This window comes from Myotis myotis, unplaced genomic scaffold (assembly GCF_014108235.1).
Source record: "Myotis myotis isolate mMyoMyo1 unplaced genomic scaffold, mMyoMyo1.p scaffold_m19_p_5, whole genome shotgun sequence".
NCBI lineage: Eukaryota > Metazoa > Chordata > Mammalia > Chiroptera > Vespertilionidae > Myotis > Myotis myotis.
In genome coordinates, this window is record NW_023416357.1 from 79,721,748 (window position 1) to 79,733,938 (window position 12,191).

At 43.4% G+C, this 12,191-nt stretch overlaps 2 protein-coding genes across 4 annotated transcripts in view; one reads left to right on the plus strand and one right to left on the minus strand.

Annotated features, from left to right (window-relative positions):
- Positions 1-6,404, plus strand: part of ZSCAN25 (zinc finger and SCAN domain containing 25) — a 16,536-nt gene extending 10,132 nt beyond the window's left edge. For all 3 annotated transcript variants that reach the window (XM_036309912.1, XM_036309911.1, XM_036309913.1), the window contains one exon: positions 3,930-6,404. In XM_036309912.1, the coding sequence (XP_036165805.1) occupies positions 3,930-4,762 (833 nt within the window). In that variant the 3' untranslated portion in view covers positions 4,763-6,404. The remainder of the gene's footprint in view (positions 1-3,929) is intronic.
- A 4,581-nt stretch (positions 6,405-10,985) lies between these two features.
- Positions 10,986-11,978, minus strand: LOC118656534 (olfactory receptor 1361-like). The gene has a single exon (XM_036309990.1). The coding sequence runs from the start codon at positions 11,976-11,978 to the stop codon at positions 10,986-10,988; it is 993 nt and encodes a 330-aa protein (XP_036165883.1).
- Positions 11,979-12,191: the final 213 nt, after the last annotated feature.

Consider the following 12,191-nt stretch of genomic DNA (forward strand, 5'->3'; position numbering starts at 1 on the left):
AGATAACTGCCCAGTGCAGGGCCTTGTGCAGCATGTCTCAAATGGAGGTTCAGTGGGGCCTTGACTTACGAGTTTAATTCGTTCCGAGACCGAGCTCGTTAACTCAAATTACTCTATCAACTCAATGCAAAAAATCGGCTGAGAGATAGCTGGTATCTCAAAAAACTCGTTAGTTGGGACACTTGTAAGTCAGGGCCCCACTGTACCATCATTCTAGTGTCTTACTTTCTGCCAGGAATGTACCTCTGTGAGTGATGTGACTGTGTGGGGGAAGGATTCTGCCCTCGTGTTCCCAGAGGGTTTTTGCTGGCCATTTCTGACTGTATGTTTGTCCTCTTATCCACTCATTGTTTCAGAACAACCCAAACACTTCCCTAAGCATTTATGTTGAGGCCGGGTGAGATGAAATTCTGTTTCCCAGGCATACCATCTGCTAGCCATCTCAACCTTCAGATCTTCCTGAGATTCATTCCCAAGTAGTTATAGCTCTTGCAGTGATAGCTTTGTACGATTAGGCCTGAGAAAATAAACATAAGGCCCTGGCTGGGTAGCTGAGTTGGTTAGAGTGTCTTCCCCATACATTAAGCTTGCAGATTTGATTCCTGGTATCAATGCATAAATAAGTGGAACAACAAATCTGATTTTTCTCTGGGTCATGTATTGCATTTAGTTTTAATTTTACTATTTAGAACACCTCAAAATTGGAAACTATCCAAATGAACATCAGTGAAATGAAGAAATAGGTTGGAATATATTCTTACACTGTAATACTGTACACCAGTGAAAAAGAATGTAGTGTAACTACAGCTACAAACCATGATATGGGTAAATCTCACAAGCATGCTACTGTTGAGCAGAAGCCAGAAACAATGTGTGAATCAATTATGTAGAGTTCAAGAACAGGCAGATATACTTTATGGTGATAAAAATCTGGATAGCACATACCCTGAGGGCAGTATATAGTCACTGAAGGCAATGGGAAAGGAATTTCTGAGGGCTGGTAATGTTTGTTGAACTGGATGCTGTTTACAAGATTGTGTTCATTATGAAAATTCTTTGAGTGCTACATTTATGTTTTGTACACTAACTTTCTTAATAAGTTTATGAAACAAAAGAATACATCAGAGGTGATAGCTGTGTTCTTCATATTTATCAAATCAGGAAGTATGTAATTTCTGTGTTGTTTTTGTAAAAAGTATATTTTTATTGATTTCAGAGAGGAAGGGAGAGGTATAAGAGAGAAACATCAGTGATGAGAGAGAATCATCTATTGGCTGCCTCCTGCATGTCTCTTAACTGGGGATCGAGCCCACAATCCAGACATGTGCCCTGACTGGGAATCGATCTGTGATCTCCTGGTTTGTAGGTCGGCGTTCAACCACTGAGCCAGATCTGCTGGGCAATTTCTGTGTTTTTTTTGTGTGTGTGTGTGTTTTTTTTAAACCTTTTAATGACTTGCCTAAAAGGATTTTTTTTCCCGTTTAAGCACCACTTGCCATTTCTCTCGGCTTCTTTGCTTCCTATTAATTTTTCTCATCTTTTTTCTCTTCCCCTTCCTCTGTTCTTCTATAAACAGTTGCTCTGTTAATTTAGAGAGTGTAAGAGGGATCAGAGGAAGGACTTCTAGAAGGGGCAAGACATTTCAGTAGCATTCATAGGCATTTCAGTCTTACTAAAGATGTTATGGTAGAGGTGGTCTGGTATAAGAATGTCAATGACAAACTGGGTTCATTTGTTCATCCAGCAGTCATTAAGCACCTTTCATTAAGCAGGTTTATAATCATTGAGGAAGGCAAAACGTTTGGATGAATATAAAGTAGCATTTACAGTGAGGTTATATATAAGTAAGTGCAGAATAAGCAAAGTGCTAATTGAATTCATATGTGCTGAAGAGACCCACGGTGAGAGAATAACCTGGGTGTGTGTTTTTTTAAAATATATTTCTATTGATTTTTTTTTACAGAGAGGAAGGGAGAGGGATAGAGAGTTAGAAACATCAATGAGAGAGAAACATCGGTCAGCACACCCCCTACTGGGGATGTGCCTGCAACCAAGGTACATGCCCTTGACCAGAATCGAACCTGGGACCCTTCAGTCCGCAGCCGACGCTGTATCCACTGAGCCAAACCGGTTAGAGCAGGGGTGTGTTTTTTTTAGAGGAAATCGTTGAATTAGATTTTGAAGGAAATAAAAATATCTGAATTAGAAAGTTAAGTGAGAAGACATTAAAATTTGGTAGACTACTCTGTGAAAAGGCATGGAAGTTGTCTTAGTTCAGGCTGCTACACCAGAATACTAAAGACTGGATGAGATGAGTGGATAAAAAAGCTGTGTTACATTTATACCATGGAATAGTATGCAGCAGTGAAAAAGAAGACTCTCTTACCCTTTGAGACAGCATGGAGGGACCTGGAGAGTATCATGCTAAGTGAAATAAGCCAGTCAGAGAAAGACAAGTATCATATGATCTCACTCATATGTAGAATCTAAGTAACAAAATAAACTGATGAACGGAGTAGATCAAGAGACATGGAAGCATGGAACAGAGTGTAGAATCTTGGATGGAAGCGGGAGTAGCAGGGAGGGGAGGTGGGGGGATGGGGGAGGTAATCAACCAAGGACCTTGTATGCATATATGCATGGCCCTAGACACAGACAATGAGGTGGTAAGGGCCTGGGCGGGTGGGGGTGAGTGGGCTGGAGGGGGTCAATGTGGGAAAAATGGGGACATATGAAATATTTTCAACAATAAAGAATTATTTTAAAAAAGCAACTAAATAAATATTAAAAAAAAAAAAAAAAAAGACTGGGTGATTTAAACAATGGACATTTATTTCTCACAGTTCTGGGGGCTGGGAAGTCCCAAGATCAAGGTGTCAGCAGACACCTTGCTGGCTTCCTGGCTTGCAGACAGCACCCTTCTTGACTGTCCTCTTGGCAGAAAGAGGGAGTGGGGAGGGGAGAAGAGAGATCTGTATATCTTCCTCTTTTTTATAAGGATTAGTCTCATTATGAGGGATCTTGGCCACATGACCTCTGTGTTTGTTCAGAGAAGCTCTGGTTTCTCCCCATTTCTTAATAGCAACATATTGGGCTTAGGGCTTTAACCTGTGAATTTGGGGTGGGGGTGGGGGACACACAGACATTCAGTCCATGACAGGTGGAAAGAAGTAAAGAAAAGTCTGGCTGTAGGGTCAAAGAATATAAAACATATTGAGGTTGGTGGTCAATTGAAAAAAAGAATTAGTTCTAACATAAATTAATCTTTTTAAAAAATTACAGATGCCTCACATTCCCCCTCCTCCCAGCCTTCACCACAGTTGTCTTTGCCCATGGGCTGTGCACATAAGTTCTTTGGCTAATCTCTTCATCTTCTTTTATTGAGTCCCCACCATCCCCCTTCACTCTGACATTTGTCAGTCTGTTCCATGTATCCATGCCTCTGGTTCTGTTTTATTCGTCAGTTTATTTTGTTCATTAGATTCTACACACTAGTGAAATTATATGGTATTTGTCTCTCTCTGATTGGCTTATTTTGTTTAGCATAATAATCTTCAGGTCCCTCATGAGGTCACAAAGGGTGAGAGTTCCTTTTTTACAGCTGAGTAGTAGTCCGTTGTGTAAATGTATCACAGCCTTTTTGTCCACTCTTCTACTGATGGACATTTGTGTTGTTTCCAGACCTTCACTATTGTAAATAACATTTCTGTGAGCATAGGGGTGCATATATCCTTTCTGATTGGTGTTTTGGGATTCTTGGGATATATACCCAGAAGTGGGATCGCTGGGTCAAAAGGCAGTTTCATTTTTAATTTTTTGAGGAAACTCCATACTGTTTTCCACAGTGGCTGTACCATACCATTCTGCATTAACATAAATTTACTTTCATTGCTGTTACAGAATCAGTATGTATCTCCTTTGTCCTATAGGCATTGGGAGCAAGGAAAAAGAGGCCAAAATCCAGCAGTCAGACCTCAAGGGGACGCTTGCTCAGGGGACCTCAGAGAGATTTGGGGAAGCTGCTCTCCAGAGCCCCGAGCTCGGAAGAACCTGTGAGCAGGAGCCTGGTAATTCTGTGGGAAACATGCCAGGGCCGCCTCCTCCCCAGCATGGCATCCTACCTGTACCTGATGACCTCAAGACTCACAGCTCCTTCTGGAAGCCTTTTCAGTGCCCTGAGTGTGGAAAAGGCTTTAGTCGGAGCTCAAATCTCGTAAGACACCAGCGAACCCATGAAGAAGAAAAATCCTATGGCTGTGTTGAGTGTGGGAAAGGGTTTACTCTGAGAGAGTACCTCATGAAGCACCAGAGAACCCACCTGGGAAAGAGACCCTATGTGTGCAGTGAGTGCTGGAAAACCTTCAGTCAGAGGCACCACCTTGAGGTCCACCAGCGGAGTCACACGGGGGAGAAGCCCTACAAGTGTGGGGACTGCTGGAAAAGCTTCAGCCGGAGACAGCATCTTCAGGTGCACCGGAGAACTCACACTGGGGAGAAGCCCTACACCTGCGAGTGCGGCAAGAGCTTCAGCAGGAACGCTAACCTGGCCGTGCACCGGCGAGCCCACACCGGGGAGAAGCCATATGGGTGCCAGGTGTGTGGTAAACGGTTCAGTAAAGGGGAGCGGCTGGTCAGACACCAGAGGATTCACACAGGGGAGAAGCCCTACCACTGTCTTGCCTGTGGGAGGAGCTTCAACCAGAGGTCCATTCTCAATCGGCACCAGAAAACTCAGCATCGCCAGGAGATTCCTGTGCAGTAAGGGTGCTCTGTGGAAATGCATCTTGTGGCTAATACAAAGTGCTGGGCAAGGCGGGACCTTCTGGGACCACCAAATGGAGGGAGACCGTTCTGGAGGATGTTATTCACCTTTACTCACTGAAGGGTTTGGAGGGGGTGTTGAGGGTTACGGGGTGCAGAAAGACACCTTGACCCATTTGTTCAAAAGGAAAAGGGCAAGGCCAGGCTCATTTTGAGTTCCCAGAGAGCACAGCCTCTCCTGTGTCTTACCCAAGTAGTGCTAACAGTTTTTCTTACTGTCTTTTGGGGAAACAATATTCTGAGTTTTAGTTCATGTTGAGGTTGTTCTCCTTCAGTGGGATGTTCATATCCACCTCCTGAGCAAGTCTGGTAGTGAAGGCAAAATTTTGTCCATTGTTGGCAGCTTGAACTAATTTTTCTGTGGTCTGTATCCTGCCTGCCAGGGTACGGACTCTTATCTACTTTCTTCCCCCCACTCTCTTTTCCATTTAACAAATATTTATTAAACACCTACGATATGCCTGGTACTGGGAAGACGGTGAATAAGACAGATGAAACCTTTTCCTCCCAGAGCTTTTGATTTAGCACTGGAAACACACACAAAACCATTATGGTGTTCTAAGTCACATTGTGGTGAGTGCTGTGTAAGAAGATATTCTTGTACTCACTCATTCTGCCCTTCCTGCTTGGGTGCTGGATCTTTCCCTCCCTAGTCAGGATCATTCAGGCAGCCTCGTTTATTTTACTATATTTGTAGCTCCCTTTGAAACATTCTACCCTCATCTGTAAACTTTCCCCATTCCATTCCTTGTATTATAACAACTGTCCACACATTTATTAGGAAATTAATATTTTGTTATTGATCACTGAATAAACATGAGAGTATTTTTAAAAGCATTCAGTTCTGTATAAAGATCTAATTAAGTCTGAAAGGTGAACTAGTATTAATACTCTATATTTGATGGCATTTTGCAGTACATAAAATGCTTTTCTCTGTGTTCTCACTTGATTAATTTCACATGTATTTATTGAGGCCCAACAGTGTGCCAGAAGCACTTGTGGGTGCTTGACATATATCAGTGAATAAAATCGGAAAATCCCTAACTTCGTGGAGCTTACATTTTAGTGAATGTATTTGATCTTCAGAACCACCCAAGGTGGAATGTATGGATGCTCCCATGAACCCTCTGGACCTGGGATCTGAGCCTATGCCTTGGTCCTGTCAGCTTCTTGCCCTGAAATGCATTTGCCACCTATGTCTTGTTACTGAATAATCTCTGTCCTCAGTGCATCTAGATCCTTGTCATCTGAGGTGCTTCGGGTCTTGAATGCCAACTGGAAGTGATGAGATGGTAGCAATCTGTTTTGCATGAGTGCCAATTTAGGAAAAATAAATATGTAGGCATTTAAAAAATGCATTTCTTTAAAAATGAGAAGATGCAGTATTTGTAACTGTGTTTAAGCTTTTTAAATATTATTTTGCCATCACTAAAGGGTTTTCTTTCTGTTTGAAATTCTGGAGACCGCATAATTCACATGGACTGCACTGCAGTGTTGTAATTCTGTGCCTCTGAATGCTGTCTGCTGAGTAAATTAGTCTTTTGACTGTGTACTATAATTACAAGATGTAATTTGTCTCGTGATGCCTCTTAATATTCTTTCACTGGGATTTTCCCCCCCATTTTCCATTGTAAATAAGATAAATGGCGATGACTTCAATACAAGGAATTGCAATACTCAGTCCATTTTTTAAAATATAGATTTTATTGACTTTTTTACAGAGAGGAAGGGAGAGGGATAGAGAGTTAGAAACACTGATGAGAGAAACGTCGATCAGCTGCCTCCTGCACAGCCCCTACTGGGGATGTGCCCACAACCAAGGTACATGCCCTTGACCGGAATCGAACTCGGGACCCTTCAGTCTGCAGGCCGATGCTCTATCCACTGAGCCAAAGTGGCTAGGGCACTCAGTTCATTTTGAAACACATTACTTTATCCATTTATTGGTAGATAGTCATGGTGTTTAATTTTGATTGAGCAAATGGCCTTCTGGCCCTCAGCTGTCCACTCCAGGCTACACTAACCAGGATGTATCTGAGACGTCTACAGTCTGAGACTCTGGGTTGCTGCTACTTAGCAACATCGGGGTCCAGATGCAAAATCGGCTTGTTTTTTCCCTGTTTCCCAGACAAACCAGGCAAAGCTTACAGCTACTTGGCAGCCAAACCTGATGGAAGCCTCTGGCTTCTGGTCTATAGACATGTGGGCTGACCTGGCCTAGAGTTTGACTTTCTCTAGGAGGTCCGTATTCCAAAGCTGGGTGAAAGCATGTGGCCTCCACGGACTGGGCGTTGTTCATCACTGGTCTTCCAGTTTACTTGAATTAAATTGTAGATTCTCTTTGATCATACACTTAGCCAGAGAAGTCTCTGGGTTTTTAGCCAGTTGGGATCTCTTGAGAGAAGCTTGGATAAAGTCAGGCCTTGCTGTCTTCCCATTTGGGCTCCTCTGTCTGTTTAGAGACCAAAGCTTATGGACAATGTCTCAAAAGAGAATTTTCCCCATGGAAATGTAGTAGCCTTATTTTTAAATGTCAAGTATTTTATTTTCTGTATATTTCTATTTAGAGATTTATTATAATAGAAAATTTCAGATGTGTATAAGTGAGTCCTCATGTATTCATCATTCTACTTTAATCAGTATAAACTCATAGCTAATCTTGCTTCATCTCTAATCTCTCCTCATCTTCCTCCCCCACTGAAGTACTTTGAGGCAAATCCTAAATGTTGTTGATAAATATTTTGGTGTGTACCTCTAAAGGGTAAGGACTCTAAAAGAATAATCACAATACTGTTATACCTAAAAAGTTAATAATTCCTTATTTCCAATTAATGTTTTTTAAAAAACCACATACTTTTTTTTTTAGAACCTTTGCGTTAAGATCCTTCCTTAGAAGAGCCAGAAAATCTCTCAATCCACCAATAAGCAAGCTCAGTTGAAGGTCTTTCATATTTATTTATTGCTGCTCTTTCTCTTATTAAATTTTTTTTTTTTTTACCTTGGAACCAAACTATTGTATTATTCACCATTATAGCAAACTAGAGGCCTGGTACATGAATTCGTGCACTGGTGGGGTCCGGCTGGCCTGCCCTGATCAGGGTGTATCGGGCTGGTGGGGGTGGGGGTGGGGATGGGGGGTGGGAATGCAGGAGGTTGGCTGGCCAGGGGAAGAGGCTGCGGGTGGTTGGCCAGCCGGCCCCACCCCTGATCAGGGTGGGGGGACTGATCGGGGGAGGGGCCGCAGGTGGTTGGCTGCCTGGCCTCACCCCCTGGTTGAACTCCCTGTCGAGGGAACAATTTGCATATTAGCCTTTTATTATATAGGATGTATATTAAAGGAAGATCTCCATGTTTACATCAACTTTTCTACACATCAGTTTTACATGTTTGAGGTGAGATTTTGTTACTTTCATTGTGGTTTTATGCTAGAGACTCAGGGAAGCATAAATTCTGCCCTGGCAATCATCCCAACTCCTGGGGCTTCCAAGTAGACAATAAGGAACAATAGCAAACTTTGCACCAAAGTACCACTTTGTTAGTATCTGAGTTATACCCAGTAACCTTCATCATGGGATCACTGGTAAAAAGTGAGCTGGAAAATAGTCTAGGTCAGGGGTGGGCAAACTTTTTGACTCGTGGGTCACAATGGGTTCTTAAACTGGACTGGAGGGCCGGAACAAAAGCATGGATGGAGTGCTTGTGTGAACTAATATAAATTCAAAGTAAACATCGTTACATAAAAGGGTACGGTCTTTTTTTTTTTTTTTTTTTTTTTTTTTAGTTTTATTCATTTCAAACGGGCCGGATCCAGCCCGTGGGCCGTAGTTTGCCCACAGCTGGTCTAGGCCTACCTTACTTCTCTCTCTCAGCTCCAGATCTGAATTGAGGACCTGTGTGTGCAGGCATTGTGTGTGTGGTTGATTGGACCCCAAGTGGGGACTCCAGCCAGACACAAATAGAAGAGGACTAACCAGAGGCAGGCTGGAAGGAAGGGAGCTTCATTTCTGGATGCTGACCTTTCAGGGCACACTGCCCTTCTTAAGATATGAGCCAGTGAACTCCCCGGGGTCAGACCAACCAGATTGGTAACTCTTCTTCCTTAGAGGAGGATGGGGAGATATAAAAGTATTGGCTAAGGTAAAATCATGGGGGGAAAGGCCTTAAGTGTTCTTTCTCCAGTGTTTGTCATTAATGTCATTGTCATTTTCATCATAATCTATAGCAGCATACTTTTATTGAGTTATTATTTTAAATCAAGCACTGTGATAGTCTTTTGAGGATGAGTTCATTAACATGAACAGGACCTTTTATAAAATTTAAAAAGGACCCACAATCCTGTTTGGAGTGGAGTTGGGGTGAACATGGATCATACAAAGCAAAGTATGAAAAGGGTTGTAATAGGATTTGAATTACATGGAATTCCAGAGGAGAGAAATTCTTTTGGCTAGGAAGACTTGAGGTGGCTTCATGAAGGTATCCTATCTTATCTGGTCCAACTAGAATTTTGATAGAAATGGGCAAGATGGGCCTGCTGAATAGCTTGAGTAGGAGCTGGAAAAGTATGGTGTATTTGGTAGACTGGTAAATTTCAAATGGCTTGAAGTCAGATGGCTAGTAATGGGAGGGGCCAGGACTGGAAGCCAGTAGTTATGACTTTCTGTGTAATGTTCTTTCCAGCTCTACCTCACTTCGTACAACATAGAATATTTGACAGGAAGCCAAATACAACTTCTCCAACCATAAACTCATTTTATGAGGCTTTTCCTCTTTGTCTCCTTCTCCAGGTCAACTTATGGAGAAACATATTCCTAAAGTTTATGATGGCTTATTCCCTTTATGTTCTTCATACACAGAGAATGAACTCTAACTCTAGCCTCTTTTTTTTTTTTAATTTATTGATTTTTTTTACAGAGAGGAAGGGAGAGGGATAGAGAGTTAGAAACATCGATGAGAGAGCAACATCAATTAGCTGCCTCCTGCACACCCCCTATTGGGGATGTGCCCACAACCAAGGTACATGCACTTGACTGGAATCGAACCTGGGACCTTTCAGTTCGCAGGCCGACGCTCTATCCATTGAGCCAAACCGGTCAGGGCTAACTCTAGCCTCTTTTTCCTCATTACCACTATGTGGATGGCAGACCTTTCTTTCCTAAGAGAGCACAGAAGTAAGATAGTATGAGGTCTGCTTAGGTGCTCAAATAAAACAGTCACTATAGGCATTGATAATTCAAGTATCTTCAGCCATGGAACTCCATCTAGTAGGGTCCAAGGCCAAGAGTGGGACACCTTTGGGGAGAATGATCAATCTGTGCCCAGAACTAGGTTCAACCCAGAATGTGGGAGTGTTGGCTGAAGAAGTGGGGGTTGAGTGGAGGAATTTGGAAATTGGGACTTATAAGGGTTAAGTATTTGAGGAATGTGGGGGTGACGGGGTTTTCAGAAAGCCCCCTTTTGGCAAAGGCATCAGCACAGGTCACAGATTTCTGAGTTGATTTTTTCATGTGTAATGGGTGGCCTTTTCAGCCATCTCTAGAAAGTCTCTGGATAAAGTGGATTTGCATCTGTTTATGTGGTTCTGTCTTTAGGGGAGAATTTATCTCCCTCTTGGTAGTCTGGGTTGTCTGTGCAGGGGCCAAGAAATTTTGTTATTGAAAATAATTTTTAAAAAATTTGATTTGAGAGAGAAAGAGAGTGATCAATTTTTTTGTTGTTCCAGTTATTTTTTTTATTGATTTTTTTTTTTAAGAGAGGAAAGGAGAGGGAGAGGGAAATAGAAACATGAATGAGAATTCCAGAGGAGAGAAATTCTGCATGTCCCTTACCAGGGACTGAGCCTGCAACCTGGGCATGTGCCCTGACTGGAGACTGAACCAGCAACCTTTCGGTGCCTTGGTTGCGCACAACCAACTGAACCATACTAACCAGGACTTGTTTCAGTTATTGATGCAACCATTGGTTAATCCTTGTATGTGCCCTGACTGAGGATCAAATCTACAACCTTGATGTACTGGGATGACGCTCTAATCAACTGAACTACCTGGCCAGGCCCCAAGAAATTTTGGACTAGCAAATTACTTAGGGAGCCATAGCCATGGTGACAACCCAGGATAATGAAGTCTGTGTTCTTCCTGCCCTCTGTATGTGCAGCCTGTCCCTGGGATTCATTCTCCTCTTCCCAGCACAAAGATCCTGAGGGGGAACTCTGCTGTCCATAGCCCACAGGATAAAGCCTTTACACTGAACAGTTTCCTTAGAGCTCTCTTCATGTCCTTGTTTCTGAGGCAGTAAATGAAGGGGTTCAGCATGGGAGTGACCACCATATACATTACTGAAGCTAGTGAATCCTTGTCAGCTGAATGGGAAGATGAGGGGTTCAGGTAGACCCCTGTGATAGTCCCATAGAAGAGGATGACTACAGTGAGATGGGAACCACAGGTAGAAAAGGCCTTTTGTTTGCCTCTGGCAGATGGGACCTTGAGCACAGCAGACACAATGTGGACATAGGAGATGAGAATGCCAAGGAAGGGGATGAGGACGATCAAGCCTCCCACCAGCAGAATCATGAGCTGGTTGAGTTGGGTGTTGGAACAGGAGAGCTGGAGCAGGGGAACGAGGTCACAAAAGAAGTAAGGGATGACGTTGCTGGCACAGAACTCCAGTCGAGCCATGAGGAGGGTGTGTAGCAGGGAGTGGAAGTTAGCGATGAGCCAGGAGCTCCCCAGCATCAGGGCACAGATTTGCAGACTCATCATAGTGGAGTAATGCAGAGGGTGGCAGATGGCCACATAGCGGTCATAAGCCATTGCTGTCAGGAGGAAGTTGTCCATGTTGGCAAGCAAAATGCAGAAGTAGATCTGAGTTAGGCAGCCACCATAGGAAATGAACTGAGTCTGCATCTGGATGTTCACAAGCATCTTGGGGACTGTGGCGGAGATGAAGCAGAAATCCACCAGGGAGAGGTTACTGAGGAAGAAGTACATGGGCATGTGGAGGTGAGAGTCTGAGCCAATGGCCAGGATGATGAGCAAGTTCCCTGCTGCCCCAATCAGGTACATGACCAGGAAGAGCCCGAAGATCAGCTCTTGCCTCTCAGGCTGGCTGGAGAGCCCTAGGAGGATGAACTCAGAGGCGCTCGTGTGGTTCCCTTTCTCCATGGTCAACTAGTCCTGCTGGGAGATCCAGACCAGGCACAGGCTTTAACGACAGTGGAAGTGCCCATGCCTCCATCCCTCCTTGAAATAATCCCTCAACTCACAGCTGGCCACATCTGTGTGTTCATTTGGTACAAACCCCAAAGAAGGTTCTTCACCTTTCAAAGGAAAGTTCTATGGCTACAACAGATCCCAAAGTCAGGGTTTTAATAATTT

Excerpts from the sequence above, each read along its gene's own strand:
- LOC118656534 (XM_036309990.1), bottom strand. The coding sequence starts at position 11,978 with ATGGAGAAAGGGAACCACACGAGCGCCTCTGAGTTCATCCTCCTAGGG.